This window comes from Wyeomyia smithii, chromosome 2, assembly GCF_029784165.1.
Source record: "Wyeomyia smithii strain HCP4-BCI-WySm-NY-G18 chromosome 2, ASM2978416v1, whole genome shotgun sequence".
Lineage (NCBI taxonomy): Eukaryota > Metazoa > Arthropoda > Insecta > Diptera > Culicidae > Wyeomyia > Wyeomyia smithii.
Window position 1 is genome coordinate 161,238,660 of NC_073695.1, and position 17,639 is coordinate 161,256,298.

Genomic DNA, 17,639 nt, shown 5'->3' on the forward strand with positions numbered 1-17,639 from the left:
AGTGGGCAGGGTTAGTAATGATACATTACAGTCAGGTTTTTTTACGCGGTTTTTACGGTTTTTTTTACGCGGATTTTAGAATTAACGCGGTTTTTTACGCGGATTTTTGAATTAGCGCGATTTTTTTTACTCGGATTTTTGAAATAACGCGGTTTTTTGTTACGCGATACCGCACAAGTTCAAAAAAATTTTCACGAATTTCCGAATTAACGCGGGTTTGGAACCAGAAACGTTTAAGTGTTTATCTAGTAAGACTTAGTCCAAAAAATACTCTCTGCCCACCGAAAGATCCGGAATGACCGTCAAAGAGGACAATTTTAAATACTGGTTCTAGAGCGTCTCGGGTTTTTTCTAAAGCCCTTCTTGCTGGACTACTTTACGCGGTTTTAAAAAAACGTGTTTAATTTTACGCGGATTTCTGAATTAACGCGGTTTTTTTACGAGGTACGTATCCCCCGCGTAAAAAAAACCTGACTGTATATGAGTGCAATGGGTGGACGTTAGTCACGAGGTTTTGTTATTGGTTTTAGGGTTAGTAAAAACCTCAATTAAGCCCTACAGACCCCACCAGTATTTAGTTTTGTTAGGTCATGCGAAACTAGAACCGGCGGTGTGATAAGTCAAGCGTAATCAAAAAAAAAAACGAATTGCAATTATTGTGTTGATCTCAATAAATTGTCCAAGTCCTCCACCCATGTGTAGGGAATGTGATTTAATCAGAATCCTAGCTCCATAATTTGTTGTATACTAGAGTCGAAAACTTGTTGCTGTTATTTTTCATGTTTATCATTTATTGAACCATTGCAACAGAAATGTTCATATGTTAGACGCTGCTAGTAGCTGCGGCTGCTTTGCGTTTTTTTCTTCCAAGTTTAGCAGGTTCAGTGTTCAGAACCGATCGGTTCCACTTCTTTTCAAATTCGGATGTTAAGTATCCGTATTTCTTCAGCACTTCATCCTGATCCTTGATTTTTTCAGCAATGGATGAACGAGCTCTCCATGTAAGTTTCTGTAATGAAAAAAAAAATATATATATAATTGAGGTATCCTCCATATTGGCGCTCCTTTTTATTTTCGCATCAAAATTCGCAAACAAGGATAAAGATGATTATTTTAGATAAGTAATCTTACTCTCCGCGGTTAACGATATATCGGAGTTATAATAAGAAAAAATGCTCGCTCTCAAATACTTTGTTTTGAAGTAGAGTACTTCTCTCAGGAAGTTCGGCTACATAGGGATGTGAAATGAAAATCTAAAACTGAAAAAAAGTAAAAAATATGTCCAATTTCAAATGCTAATAAATTGGTTAGTATTCGATGGATTTCCTTCGTTCTTGCAGCAATAGATTGGAAAATCTGCTAATATTCTTCCCAAATGAAGATAATTGTAATTTTATTAATCAAACTATTGTACTATTGAAATCAGTCGTCTTGTCAAAACGAAAAATTCGACCTCTGATTGGTCGTAATATGATTGCTTCCCAAGCACGGTCGACAGAATTATATACCTTGCAACATTAAATGCTTTCAAGGAAAAGTTGACTCATTTTGACAACACGTGAGCCGTCTAGTTTTGAGTGTTAAATCAGCTTTTAACTGTTTATTTTATCACAAGGAATACTTTATTCGCACTGTCAGTGATGACGCCAAGATGCGATCGGTATCTTATCTGATATCGAATTGAATAACAAATTGTCCTTTTCAGAATGAAATAAAAACGTGATGATTGAAGTGTTAATATTTTCTCTTGAGCTAATTTACATTTTTGAATTCGCAAAAGTTATAAATTTTACTTTATCTCCGTGTCTCAGAACGTACTGAATTATCTTTTCCTTCAGTCATTGAGCACGATATCCAAAAAATTTTCATTATCTGCATAAAAATTGTCAAGCCCCAATCATGACAAGCAACTTACTATATTATTGAAAATGGTCGATCCTTGTTGAAGCGCAAAATTCGATTGATCTGATTAGTCAACGTTTATTTAGGCCGATACAAATATCATTTTCATTTTATGTCACCCCCCCCTTCAAAAATGTTGAAAATTTGGAGGGGAAGAAAAAAAAAGTTCATACTGTTTTGTTAATATTATTGACTTTTCGATAGCGTGTATGCTTAATTTAGCAACAAACAAGTCCAGTTACAGTGAAAGTGTCATCAAAAGACAAGCCAAATGATTAATAATGATAATAATGTGGTATTTTCAAACACACTTTTGCATACAAGTTACAAACGCCGTAGCCTGCACACAATTTTGTATGAAAGCTATTCATTTTTTTTCTTCTCAGTGTTATTTATTTTTTGCCCTCCCCTTACCTAACTTTGATAACCGTGGACATAAAAACATTTTTAAATTTGTATCAGCCTTACTAGAAAAAATGACTGACACGCAAGCAGCCGGGTTATCTTACCCGTAAAAGTATTCTACTTCAACCTTGCGGTCGTGACTTTGCACACAACCCTCCTGTGATTTTTTTTTCATATTCCCTTTTTGCCTAGATACGTGTTTTGCATTGTATCAATTTGATTTTAATTTGACTGAGAACTCTAAATTAGATAGCAAATTTTCACGAAAAAACTTAAATAATCCTAAAAAAGACGGTTCACAGCCCACCTTTATAGTGTACAGAACAATGGGGGCTAGCGCTGCGATTCTATTGACACTAACAGTTACTCTCTCCCGACCAAGAATTCGAACATACGACGACTGGCTTAAGACCTGCATCGTACCTCGAGACCAGGTGGGAGGGTTGAGAAAAATATTAGGAACATATTTGAGGGAAATTCATAAGATAAGGAGACGATTAGATGTACACGCGTTTTTCCGATGAGTTTTCAAATAACACTTGATTTCTTTACGATTTTTCAAATACACGTTTTTCTGCACGGCGTGTATTCTCGATATGTTACATATTACATGTTATTTGTTACACGTAATATGTAACATTTACATGTTACATGTTACAGGTTTCACGTTACATATTGTGTTTATCATTTCGTGTGTTACATGTTACGTGTTACATATTACACGTCACATATACTACATTTTTATATATATATATATATATATATATATATATATATATATATATATATATATATATATATGGCAGAGCTGTATGCCACCACGGGTCGGTATTTGGCGATTACCGTAGGCCACGGAAGTGCTAACTGCAAGAACGCAGTCCCGGACCATCAGCGAGAGCTAGCCTAGGTTGTGGTGAGACTCCGGCATTGGGCCGCCGAATTCTCACAAAAGCCACATTATCCGGAAGCAGCTCTGACGGAGCGAATAGTGCCGCTCCCACCACCCAAATGCACTAATTCGCCCATTGGGATTGATGCCAGTAAGTTCCCAATTACGGTAACTGGTCGCAACGCCATATGATAACAGTCGGATTTCGTTTTCGTACCACGATTCTGGGCTGGCACCTGCGCCGAGCTCCCTTAGTAAGGTCGTGTGACAACGGCTTGAAACGGCGAGACAACAACCGGTGCAGGGGTCTTCGTCCCGTAAAACCTGGCAGGCCTTCCAGTACGTTCCAAATTCATTGCCCGGTGGGAACCGGGCAGGAGTGGGATCAGATGTCCTTTCCTGACTTGCGCCGGTCGGGGGTGTCATAGTTGCTCATAAGGCGCTATGGCAGCCGCCCCTAGCCATGGCCTCACTGCTTCGGCATAGACTACCATGGGACCAGATAGGCGACCACTCCAGTATGGATAAGGATAGCGGCTGGAAGGGGGACCCAATTAACAAGAATGAATATTGAAAAAAATGAAGATCAACAATTGAGCGCAGATGGGTTGAAAAACCCGTTTGCACGAGGAGGCATCCAGAGGTCTCCGCCGAGAAAGGCGGAGATGGATGCAGTAAAGGACGCCTGCGAAGACGGCAAAGGCAGTACGCCTACCGGATCGACGCAAGACATCGCAGTGGCTGGTCCACTGTTGATAAAGGCGGTCGGAAGACAGCGAGACACGCTACCGAAGGTAGTAGCGCTGTCGGAGCAGCTCGATGCCATAATCGAGTTTGCGAAAAGTCGCACCAACACGACGAAGTACCTGAAGCAGGCTCTCTACATGCTTCGGTCCTCCGTCGATGCTGCGAAGAAGGAGCACGCCGAGCTCAAGGCAAGAGCGGTGGCTGCAGAGAAGAATGCAACGGAGGTGACCGGAAGGGCGACGAAGTCGGTCCAAACGGACACCTGCACGTTTGCAGCGGTTTGCGCCTCCGGGTCAGCCGCAAAAAGAGCAAGGCAGTCTCCGGGGGAAGCCCCCGAGAACAGCAAGAAACGGTTGGTTGTGCTAAGCCCGCGAGATAGCACACCAACGGCCTCCAAGTCCGCCGAAAAGTCTGCCGAAGTGGCAGCTACGGGAAACCCTTGGGTTACCGTGGGAGGAAGGAAGCGCCAAAAAGACAGCAAGCGCAACACCTGGATGAAATCACCGAGAGGTGCGATATTGCACAGGCCCTCAAGGAGAAGTGCGGAGTGGAAGTAGCCACTGAGGTAATTCGCCTCCGAAAGGGTCCAGCGGGGACCCAGGTGGCCACTTTCCGGCTTGCATCGGCCGATGCAACTCTGGTCCTGAAGACAGCCAAACTTAAGGTTGGCTGGTCAGTATGTCCCCTGAGCATACTCCAGCAGCCGGACGTTTGCTTCAGGTGTTTCGAGGGAGGACACAAGTCCTGGACCTGCAAGGGGCCCGATAGGAGCCAGTTATGTAGGCGTTGTGGTGGTGCTGGCCATAAAGCTAAAGACTGCGGGGAGCCTCCCAAGTGCTTGGTATGTACTGGAAAACGGGACGCCAAGCACTTTATGGGAGGCCCACGGTGCCCCGCCGGTAAGGCGGCCACGAAACCACGGGCGTGAGGGTGACACAATTGAACCTGAACCATTGCTATGCGGCACAGCAGCTGCTATACCAAGCAGCGTCTGAGTCGCGGTCGGACATCGCAATCGTATCGGACCCCTACTGCATTCCTCCCGGAAACGGTAATTGGGTTGCAGATAAGTCCAGTACGGCGGCCATATGCACGACCAGCAAGTTCCCGGTTCAGGAGGTTGTGTCAACCTCAAATGAAGGATACGCGGTTGCCAAGGTGGACGGAGTGTTCTACTGCAGTTGTTATGCTCCGCCGCGTTGGTCTATCGAAAGGTTCACCCAGATGGTCGATCTGTTATCTATGGAGCTGACGGGACTAACACCCTTAGTAGTGGCGGGCGACTTCAACGCTTGGGCTGTTGAGTGGGGAAGCCGCCGCACGAACCGGAGGGGTCAGATCTTGTTGGAAGCTTTGGCAAAGCTCAACCTAGATCTGGCCAACGTTGGAACCAAGTGTACATTCAACAGAAATGGTGCGGAGTCGATCATCGACGTGACTTTCTCCAGCCCAGGACTGATCGTGAACTGGAGGGTAGACGATGGCTACACCTATAGTGACCACCAGTCGGTCTGCTATAGCGTAGTCCAGAACGTGAGGCGGCAGGCGACGGGTAGAGCCAATACTCCGACCGTCCGCGGGTGGAAGACATCGCATTTCGATGCCGAGGTATTTGCAGAAGCAATGAGAAGAGAGCGCGAGGGGGGCAGTTGGCTCCGCCCGAGTGCTGACCAATTAGTTGCCACATTATCGCGGGCGTGCGACGCCACCATGCCTAGGACCCGCCAACCTAGGAATGGTAAGTCACCGGTATACTGGTGGACCGACGCGATAGCGGACCTCCGTAGCGCGTGCCTCCGTGCAAGACGGATGTTGCAACGTGCACGTACCGATGCACAGAGGGTAGAGCGCCGTGTAGTATTCGGATCTGCAAGATCGGCGCTTAAAAGTGCGATAAAGGCGAGCAAAAGGGCCTGCTTCGATAGGCTATGCGCGAGTGCCAATACGAATCCGTGGGGCAACGCCTACAGAGTCGTAATGGCGAAGACCAAAGGCGTGTTGGCGCCTGCAGAGCGATCACCAGCGATGCTGGAGCGTTTCATCGAGGGACTCTTTCCACGACACGAGCCAAATCCTTGGCCTCCGGTTGCTGAGTCCTCACGTCCGACGTTCCAGTATCTCAGACACAGACCAGGGATGGTCGGCCAACCTGCCGGGCATCCAATCCGTGAGAGACGGCAGCCGTGCAGAGGTTGTGGAGGAGGTAAGGGTTACGAATGAGGAACTCATCGTGATCGCCAACTCCCTAAAGGTGAGCAAGGCACCGGGACCGGATGGAATCCCGAACTTGGCCATCAGGACGGCCATGAAAGTGGCCCCCGATCTATTTCGAGCAGTCATGCAGAAGTGCCTGGATGACTGCCTCTTTCCGGACAGGTGGAAGCGACAGAGATTGGTGCTGTTGCCGAAGGCTGGGAAACCGCCAGGGGACCCATCGGCATACAGACCTATCTGTCTGCTGGACACTACGGGCAAGGTGCTTGAGAGGATTATCCTCAACAGACTGGTGAAGTACACAGAGGGTGTAAACGGTCTGGCAAGTAACCAGTTCGGCTTCCGGAAAGGTAGATCCACGCTGGATGCTATTCTCTCTGTCACCAAGACGGCAGAGGTAGCACTCCAGCGTAAGAGTTGGGGCATTCGCTATTGCGCAATCGTCACGCTTGACGTGAAGAATGCATTCAATAGCGCCAGTTGGGACTCCATAGCGCTCGCGCTTAGGAGCATCCACGTACCGGTGTCGTTGTACAAGATTTTGGAAAATTATTTCCAGAATCGGGTACTAGTTTACAACACGGAGGAGGGTCAGAAGTGCGTCCCAATCACCGCAGGGGTACCGCAAGGTTCCATTCATAACCCGCTCAACTTTTGAGACGTGCAGACGTGTTTTTAGATTGCGCCTATCAGAAGTGAAGCATTCACCGTTTAAAATTCTTATTCTCCATATATACCGTGCCGCGTCGCGTGCTGCAGTGACCCGCGATGAGGCGCGAAAATACTTTTAAGATCGACTATTCGCAATTCGCCATAAAGCCGTCGGTTGAAAAACTCTACGGATTTTGTTGTTCGGTTCTCGGTTTGAAGCGAGAAGAAATCAAACGGCTACAGTGCCACAGAGGTGGATCATGTGCGTTCATAAAGGTCAGTGACCTGTCGATCGCTCAGAGAGTCGTCGCTGAACACGACGGAAAGCATGACGTAGAGTGTGAAGGGAAGAAACACAAGTTACGAATCACGCTAGAAGATGGTAGTGTTGAAGTGCGTGTGTACGACCTCCCCGAAGATGTGTTGGAAGAAAAGGTCGTCAACTTCTTAAACGATTATGGAGAAGTGATCTCTATTCGCGAAGTGGCGTGGGGTGAGAGCAACGAATCCGAAGGCATACCGCTCGGCATATGGTCTGTCCGTATGTTGGTGAAGCGGAACATCGACTCGTGGGTAACCATCGACGGAGAGCAAGCGCTAATTGTATACAAGGGACAACTACAATCCTGCCGCCACTGCAAAGAGCAAGCGCACACTGGGCTATCGTGTGTCCAGAATAAAAAACTTCTGTACCAGAAAAGCTACGCGAACGTAGCGAAGCAACCTGGACAGAGAAACAAACCAACTGCCGTCCACCAGCCGAAGAACTCAGCAAGCATGAGACCAACAAACGTAAAAACAGTGGGTCCTAAGTCCACCGCTCCATCACTGAATTCGTCCACCGCTTTCCCCGAACTACCGAAGAGTGCCACTAGTCAGAGTGAGCCAGTAGGTTCGAAAACGCTCGAAATCAACCAGCACACAGCTGAATTGGCTGCAACACACCAATCTATAAAGAAAGCGTATGATGGGCCGCTGATATCCGTACCACAACCGAAAGCTATCGGGAGTGTAGGAGATATTTTCAAAAAACCCTTCCTTACGCTGCGATCGCAGAGCAAGAGTAGCAACGGCAACGAAACCGACGATTCCACCGCTTCAATGAGCAGCCGAAGAACTCGAGGGCGACCTGCTGGTAAAAAACCACGACCGAACGACGGCGATGACGAGAGCGAGGAGAACTACCAACTATAAATGGCTCTCACATCCTACAATATTTCGTCCATCAACATCGGTACTATAACGAACCCCACGAAACTGAACGCACTTCGGACTTTCATCAACAACCACGATCTCGATATCATATGCTTACAAGAAGTAGAGAACGAACAGCTATCTTTGCCTGGATACGTCGTTTTCTTCAACGTGGACCATGCGAGAAGAGGGACAGCGATTGCCCTGAAGCAACACATCCGAGCTACTCACGTCGAGAGAAGCTTAGACAGTCGAATTCTCGCACTGCGAGTGCAGGACACAACGATATGTAACCTTTATGCTCCCTCTGGTACTGCACAACGTGCTGCGCGGGAGAATTTGTTTAGAGAAACGCTTCCCTACTATCTTCGTCACCGCACAACACATACGATTTTAGCCGGTGCGTGCTTCGAACGTGCGATTCAAGTAGCCCAAATACCAGCGGTGCTCTTAAAACTGTTGTACAACAACTACAACTTCATGACGTGTGGGAGAAACTATGTCCGCGCGACGCGGGATACACATATATTTGTCGCAACGCGAGGTCACGCCTTGATCGCATTTATGTCAGCAACGGTTTGCTTGACCACCTGCGCGCAACACATGCCCATGTCTGCTCGTTCACCGACCACAAAGCGCTGACACTTCGAATCTGTCTTCCAAATTTAGGGCAAGAGCATGGTCGTGGTTTCTGGTCCCTTCGGCCCTATTTGTTAACTGACGAAAACGTAGCGGAGTTCCAATATAAGTGGCAATATTGGACCCGACAACGTAGGAACTATGCTTCTTGGATTGAATGGTGGCTTTCTTTCGCTAAGCCAAAAATAAAAAGCTTTTTCAAATGGAAATCGCGAGCTGTATACGAGGAATTCCACGGCCAACAGCAGCATCTCTACGGTGAGCTACGGCAAGCTTATGATAACTACTACCAGCATCCAGAGTTGATCACTACCATCAACCGGCTAAAAGCTGAGATGTTAGCACTTCAGAGAAGATTCTCACACTTGTTTATGCGAATCAACGAAACGCACGTGGCAGGAGAACCCATGTCAACGTTTCAGTTGGGAGAAAGGAGACGAAATAAAACCGTCATAACACAACTGCAAACAGAGCAGGACGAAACAATAACAGAGCCCAGGGAGATCGAGACACACATGGTCAATTATTTCTCGTCACTGTTCTCGGAGGAGGTAAGAGAAGAGCATGATAACAGTTTCAACTGCACGAGTGTAATCCCACCCAACGACCCGCTGAACGAGGCTTGCACGGACGACATTACGACGGCAGAAATCTGGACAGCAATACAGACGAGCGCACCCCGAAAATCCCCCGGTTGCGATGGTATTCCGAGAGAGTTTTACCATCGTATGTTCGATATCATCCACCGAGAGATGAATTTAATGATGAACGAGGCAATGAGTGGCAATCTCCCGCCGGCGTTTGTGGAAGGTATCATCGTTTTGGTTAAAAAGCGTGGCGGCGATGGCACAGCCCGATCGTACCGCCCGATATCATTGCTGAATAGCGACTATAAGCTCTTCTCTCGCATCCTCAAAACCAGGCTGGAGAGAGTGATCACAGAACACCACGTCTTGAGTGACGGACAGAAGTGCTCAAATGCAGAGCGCAATATCTTCCAAGCCACTCTCGCTCTGAAAGATCGAATCGCCAATCTTCGTCACCATCGACGCCCAGGAAAGCTAATCAGCTTCGATCTCGATCACGCTTTCGATCGGGTTCGGCATTCATTCCTCTTCGAAACCATGCGGTCGCTCGGATTCAACCGAGATTTTATAGTCCTTCTCTCACGCATCGCCAGCCGAGCTACATCCCGGTTGTTAATCAATGGACATCTCTCGCGCTCCTTCGAAATTCAACGATCGGTACGGCAGGGGGATCCTCTGTCCATGCACCTCTTCGTGTTATATCTCCATCCACTAGTATGCAGGCTCGAACGAGTATGCGGCAATGATCTGCTCGTGGCATATGCAGACGACATCAGCGTGATCGTTTCAACAACGAGGCAAATCGACGCGATGAACAGCTTGTTCACCCGCTTCGAGATAGCCGCCGGCGCAAAACTTAATTTGCGCAAAACTGTTGCTATTGATGTTGGATGTGCAGAAGGCAACACGGTCAACACCCAGTGGCTGCAGACAACAAATGTTGTAAAAATATTAGGTGTTCACTTCACAAATTCAATACGCACGATGACTTCAATGAACTGGGATGCGCTTGTAGGGAAGTTCTCGCAACAAATGTGGCTGCACTCGTTGCGCACACTGACACTGCATCAGCGAGTCACTATGCTAAACACATTCGGAACGTCGAAAATATGGTACCTCGCGTCCATATTACCGCCGTTTTGCGTACACACTGCGAAAATTACATCGGCAATGGGCAAGTTTCTCTGGCGAGGCATGGTGGCCCGCGTCCCAATGATGCAGCTAGCTCGTAGCATAGAAAACGGTGGCCTAAAACTACAATTACCGGCTTTGAAATGTAAAGCACTCGCTATCAACCGACACCTGCAGGAGATCGATTCACTCCCCTTCTACAGATCCCTTCTCTTCAACGCAAATCCGCGCCTAACGATACCAATGGATCTTCCCGATCTTAGGCAAATACAGTCGAGCCTGAGATTGATTCCGGACCAAATTCAACAAAGTCTCTCCACCGGCCACATTCATCAGCACTTTATCAGCGAAACTGACGTTCCTAGGGTGGAACAAAAATATCCAGACAATAGATGGCCCCGCGTCTGGCGGAATATAGCAACGAGAAAGCTAACATCAGCACAGCGAACACAACTTTACCTGATAGTCAACGAGAAAATCGAACATCGTAAACTGCTATTCGTGATCCAGCGAGTGGACGATGAAAACTGTACACATTGTGGAAGCAGAAGTGTAGAAACCTTGATGCACAAATTCAGTGAATGCGATCGCGTCCGACCGGCCTGGACAAACTTACGGCAAAGAATAACAGCAATCTTGGGTGGTTGGAGACATCTTAGTTTCATGGAATTAGCCAAACCTGCTCTAACAGGAATAAGCGAAAGGCAAAGAGTGAAAATACTCAAAACTTTCACAGAATATATCTGCTTTATAAACCAGTGCAATGATAGAGTTGACACCTCAGAACTAGACTTTCATCTTGATTTAGTGAACTGAAGATAAAAAAAATATTTTATGTACATAAACGACTTGACTAATAAAATGATTTTACTCTAAAAAAAAAAAATCCTGGGCCCGGTGTTGTGGAATGTCATGTATGACGGGGTGTTGAAACTAAAGTTCCCTGCAGGGGTTGTGATCGTCGGTTTCGCAGACGACATCACGCTAGAGGTCTACGGCGAGTCGATCGAAGAGGTCGAGTTGACGGCCGCGCACTGCATACGCAAGGTCGAAGACTGGATGCACTCTAGGAAACTGGAGTTAGGGCACCATAAAACGGAGGTTACGGTTGTGAACAACCGCAAATTAGAGCAACAGGCGGTGGTCAGAGTCGGTGACTGCACCATTACCTCAAGGCGTTCCTTGAAGCTCTTGGGGGTTATGGTTGACGATAAGCTCACATTTAAGAGTCACGTCGACTATGCCTGTAAGAGGGCTTCAACGGCCGCTGCAGGACTATCTCGAATGATGTCCAATAGCTCAGCGGTATATGGCAGCAAGCGTAAACTTCTTGCCAGCGTGGTTTCGTCCATACTTAGGTATGGTGGGCCAGCGTGGTCCAAAGCGTTAGGTACCAACAGTCATCGTCGAAAACTGGAAAGTACCTACAGGCTCATGTGCCTGAGGGTTGTGAGCGCGTACCGTACAGTGTCATACGACGCAATCTGCGTCCTGTCCGGCTATCAGCATAGCCATTAAGGAGGACGTAGAATGCTTCGATCAACGTGACACAAGGGGTATACGAGGCACCAGAAGGTCATTCTCGATGATCAGATGGCAGCAGGAATGGTCCAATTCCGCAAAGGGTAGATGGACGCATCGACTTATTCCGGACGTATCCGGATGGGTCGGGAGGCGCCATGGAGAAGTTAACTTCCACTTGACACAGATTCTGTCAGGTCATGGTTGCTTCAGGCAGTATCTACACAGATTCGGGCATGCGGGGTCCCCCATGTGTCCCGAGTGTGCGGATGCGGAAGAAACTGCTGAGCATGTCTTCTTCGTGTGCCCTCGTTTTGTGCATGCGCGGAGCGACATGATGGTAGTGAGCGGGCCAGACACCACTCCGGACAACCTAGTTCGGAGGATGTGTAAAGACCCAAACATTTGGAGGGCGGTTTGTACAGCCGCCTCTGAAATAGTTTTAGAATTGCAAAACAGGCGACAGGTTGACCACCGACACGCCAGTGTTAGCTAACGGCCAGTCTCCAGGTTAGTTAGCTAAGTTAGCAAAGAGATCTATAGAACCAAGAGGGTGCACAGAGCACAAAAGCCGCTCCCCGAAGCAATACCTAGCGGTGGTCCCGGGGAGTATTATGGGCTGGAGACTGGAGGGGTTTTAGTGGGTCCGGTCACTGATTCAAACCAACCCCACACTCCCTGAGGTTGGTCACCTCAGGGGTTTGGATGCAAATTTCCCCTCCACCTGAAACAAAAAAAAAAAAAAATAAATAAAAAATAAATATATATATATATATATATATATATATATATATATATATATATATATATATATATATATATATATATATATATATATATATATATATATATATATATATATATATATATATATATATATATATATATATATATATATATATATATATATATATATATATATATATATATATATATATATATATATATATATATATATATATATATATATATATATATATATATATATATATATATATATATATATATATATATATATATATATATATATATATATATATATATATATATATATATATATATATATATATATATATATATATATATATATATATATATATATATATATATATATATATATATATATATATATATATATATATATATATATATATATATATATATATATATATATATATATATATATATATATATATATATATATATATATATATATATATATATATATATATATATATATATATATATATATATATATATATATATATATATATATATATATATATATATATATATTTCCAGCTCGAAAAGATCCTCGACCTGATCGGGAATCGAACCCGATATTACAACCGTGTGGGAGAGCAGGCCGACCGACATAGCTAACCACAGAACCACGCTAAGTGACATAAGTGACATTCACACGTATGTGTCAAAACGAATTGACAGCTATCCCAGTATTACGCATACCAATGCAGCTACACCGAAAATGTTTTATTTGAAGCTGCAAAGTATAGTCCGGAAAAAGTGTAGTTACACCGCGAAAATGAAAACGACATAAGACGTCTCTTCATTCAGTTTTTATTCGAATAAAGAGTTTTTAAGAGCTGTTTTTTTCATTGTTGTCAGCTCCGGATTTATTAAGTGTAGTAGTGAGCTTTTTTTGTTGATCACCTTCCCGGAGTTTGAAGCCGTTTTCTAATTTGCCATTATCTTATCTCACTGAACATATCTGCCCGGGTCCCTAACACCTAAACCCGACACTGGATGTTATGTTCGGTTCTTTTTGTAATTATTAGATGTTTCGTGATTCGATTCTATTTAAGGAACATATGGTTAAACTCGTCGTTTCATTATTTAAGCAAATATTTATTCGAAATTTCACCAGAAAGCAAAAAAAAAAATCGTGGAAAAGAATCTACGGATTTACACGAAATAGATCTGGCATCTCTGGTTACAGCTGAGTCAGTTGACTCAGTCGAGTTATTTGACTGCAATTCGATTTGCTTCCACTACTGTAATACCAAAATTGGTAAGTCGAGTAAAGTGAATCTCGACTCGTCATAAATAATACATGAGACGAGTGATTAACTAGTCTGAGTCGACTGTCTATAAATTTGTGACTCATCCAAGTTTCAGTCGGCCTCCCTCGACTCGATAGTGAAGTCGAGTCGAGTTACTTTCGGGAAATGTCGCCCATAATCATTTTTTCGGATTAGCATGATACTTCGTCGAAATTACTAGTTTTTAGCCAACCGAGCCGTTCAACCAATAAGGAATACGCCTCAGCAACAATAAAATATTATCAATGTTACCTGTCTGAAAAACACAAGTTAAATATATCCGGAGTGATTTGCGATAAGTGCGCAACTGGCAAAAGATAAACATTGGGGAATATCAGTTTGAAAATATGCAAGTACATTTTCAAATCGTAATTTTAAAGGAAGTGACTAACATTAACACCAATACCAAAAATCGACGTAAAATAAACATATCTTATAGTTTCCTAACAATACTACATTGAATTTGTACATTGATGGATAAAATTTGCGCTTCTCTTCTAACCCTTATCAAATAAGCCTTAAAGCATTCTGACAACGAGAATCGCCCACCTCTATTTCGCCATAAAGCGTTCTGACAACGATACGCGACCACCTTTATTTCGCCTTGTTTTTATTTTTCCCTCAGTTGCGCCCTTCAAATGCGCCTGTATTTTGAAAACATAATGTTGATCCGCCCTTTACTGTCGCCTGTTTACGAAATATTTCACAAATAAGCCCGTTGATTCAAAACAATAAAAAGGGCCAATTTCCAAAGTATCTTTTGTTTTGGGTAAACTGTTTTGTCGCCCTTCACTAAAAACTTGATTTAAATAATTTTATCGATTTATACAAAAGAAAGGATTTTTGCCATAAATTTTGTAAGTGTTTTCGAAACCAATGGTGTAATTAAACGATTTGTTTACATTTTGTTGGTTAAGCCCTGATCGCAAATCACTCCGGATATGGATTACTGCAGATGATGCATTTTAAGAGCATTTTTAGTAAAACTTGAAGGTAACATAGCAGTGTAGTTTGAATCGTCGCATCTACCAATTCAAATTAAGAAGCACACGAACTAGACTATCGCGTGAAGACAATATGTAATTAATTAAAAAAACACTAATGAACAAAGAGCATCCAATTCGAATATTTCACAAAAAATGACATCAATTGGAATTGTGTGCTGTAATATTATTGACCTCTATACACTGAAAGTCTCTTTGGTCCACTTGATTTTCTATATTACTGAAGCTTGAATTCTATCATGAATTATCCCTAAAATTATTACCCGCGAAAGGGACGTATTGATTGAAAAATCAGTTTTAATAGAGCCTAATATCAATCGGTTTAAATAGAACCTAATACAATAGAAAGGTCAACAAACCAACAACGTTGACGAGTGAATATGCAAGTTTTTTTTTTGTACAAGGTTAATTCTACGTTTTATACTTACTTTCAACTTTTTCTTATGTAGGTATGAAAGGCGAGATTTAATTTTTCTCTTAGCTTCCAGATTGCTTACAACTTCACGGTATTTCCAACCAACTTCGTGGGCTACTCTGCCTACCTCGCAGTACTGTAACGATCTTGTGTTAAAGACAAACTTTGTATTAAACGAAGCAAACCAACCTTTCGATCCGGACGTAGACAGAGCTGTCTCATTGCGATTGGAACGCACAGGCGTTTCTGCCTATCGTATGGTGGCGGAATACCTTCATACACCTTCAATCGCCTTAGAGCATTATGTCCACGTTTTGTTTTATGTGGCACCATTCCACGAACAGCTTTCCATAGCATTCGGCTAGGAGCGCGAAAATGAAACGGGCCTCGAGCTGGATTGACATTACAGCGCTTTCGCAAGTAAGCCAGAAACTTTATTTTGTTGCGGAAGAAGTGACCCGAAAGCTGCAAATCCTCACAGCGAACCACAACGACGACTCGGCCATTCAAAATTTGCTTAGCAATCACCGATGCAAGTCTTCCAAGTAAATGACCGCGACCGTCGATCAAAATCGGCTGCAATGTACAAAACAAAATGTATGACACAATATACAGCCACATGTGCAAATAGATGTGTATAGCTAATACTGGCACACAAAAACTCATCACCAAACTAAAATAACATTAACTTGAAAATCTACACAAACGCACAATATTTAGTAAGATTATAAATTTTTATTTAGTTAAAAACGGATAAAATTCAGTAAAAATTGATTATCAACCTTTTCCGACAAGCCTGTCATTTTCGCAGTTCAAAATAAAAAGAAACAACCTACTGAACCTCACATCCGGATAAACATAACAAGAAAATATTTTTCAAGAAAGCGTAATGTCGGTAACCCAAAAGCATCAACTCTAGTAAAGGACATTTCAATAATACGTAACAACTCTAGGGGCAAGACTTTATTGATATACTCATTTTGATACTACCAATATTGCGACTTTAACGCCAAATTGGACTACCCCGAAATACACGATTATCACAGTCGAATCTCGCACACGATTTCGCAGTTTGGGTGATGGGTATCGATACTAGCGTTATCGAAACGCTTGACAGAAATATTTTATCATATAGACAAAAAAATCTCTATCATGACTGCTACCTTGGTAGGTTAATAAAAAATCACTCCAGCAATGGTCAGTGCTTGATACCTATATATATTAATAAAGTATACTTGAAACCGTGAGGTCTGGTATCGATACAATAACAATTGAGGAAGTATCGATACTCAGTATCACCCAATCAACTTTCTTTTCAACTAAAGCTGCTCAAAAATATATACTTAATGTTGCAAATGAAAAACAAAACAAACAATGAACCCGAAAAAAACTGCCACTGCGCTACTGAGGTGTCAATTTGATAAAGCGAAATAGAAATTGGGCAATGAATGATTATCACAGAAGTCTAAATAGTCATGCAAGGGGCAATATTTCCGGACTATACTTCGTGATTAGGGCGAAACTTACAATGACAACAAAACTCAAAAAAGGCAAACAAAGTTTTCACTCACAATTTCAAATCCTAATTAACGATTCAACAATATATTTGTCATTCAAATATGCTAATATAAGCAAAATTGCTCTAATTTCGTCCATGTTATACATAAAACTTAAATTCCAGTCGCTTTACATTGTAGTTTCAAAAATTTGTTGTTTCGCCCTTTACTATGCGCCTATTTAAATCTGCTCGAAAGTATCGCCCTTTACTTTGCGCCTTATTTTGATCTGCACGACAGTATTTGGCTATAGCAAATTTTACTCTGTTGCTTTTAATCACAAATCAACGAAACTGAGTGAAAGTTAAACACTTTTGTAATTTAAATATTTTTAAAGGCATTATTTCAGATATCATTTGGAATGAAAAACCATCAATTGAACGCAAATCATCAATTGTTTATTCATAAATGCTAAAATGTAGTCCAATGAACATAGTTCAAACAACTTCAACATCTTCTGCCTTGCCGGCTTCTTTTAAAACAGCAGCGATACGGTTAACAGTTGCTCGGGAACTGTTGTTTAATCTTTTCTCTAAGGTGCTTGACATGAAGTCCGTAATCATGTGCAAATCTGTTGGAATTTTGATTCCAAACATTGATTTGAATCTGGTACATTGAAGTAAATCTACCTGGTAACGACAACGAACATTCGACCTGTTTAGAAAGGCCTTCAAGGTGAGGTTGCTCTTTCTCGAGAGATGCCAGGTACATTTTTTTAAAATCT

The 17,639-nt window shown here is 43.1% G+C and overlaps 1 protein-coding gene across 1 annotated transcript; it reads right to left on the reverse strand.

The window, feature by feature from the left end:
• Positions 1-770: 770 nt before the first annotated feature.
• LOC129724033 (60S ribosomal protein L13a) lies at positions 771-16,238 on the reverse strand. The gene is made up of 4 exons (XM_055678623.1): positions 16,142-16,238; positions 15,549-15,935; positions 15,373-15,495; positions 771-1,009 (listed from the first exon to the last, which is right to left on the reverse strand). Exons 1-4 carry the CDS (start codon positions 16,160-16,162, stop codon positions 824-826), a joined length of 717 nt encoding a protein of 238 aa, XP_055534598.1. The 5' UTR covers positions 16,163-16,238; the 3' UTR covers positions 771-823.
• Between the last annotated feature and the right edge of the window lie 1,401 nt (positions 16,239-17,639).

Excerpts from the sequence above, each read along its gene's own strand:
- LOC129724033 (XM_055678623.1), bottom strand. The coding sequence starts at position 16,162 with ATGACAGGCTTGTCGGAAAAG. Across the intron at positions 15,936-16,141 it reads TGACAGGCTTGTCGGAAAAG|CCGATTTTGATCGACGGTCG; the intron begins GTTGATAATCAA and ends TGTACATTGCAG. Across the intron at positions 15,496-15,548 it reads GTCTACGTCCGGATCGAAAG|TACTGCGAGGTAGGCAGAGT; the intron begins GTTGGTTTGCTT and ends AGATCGTTACAG.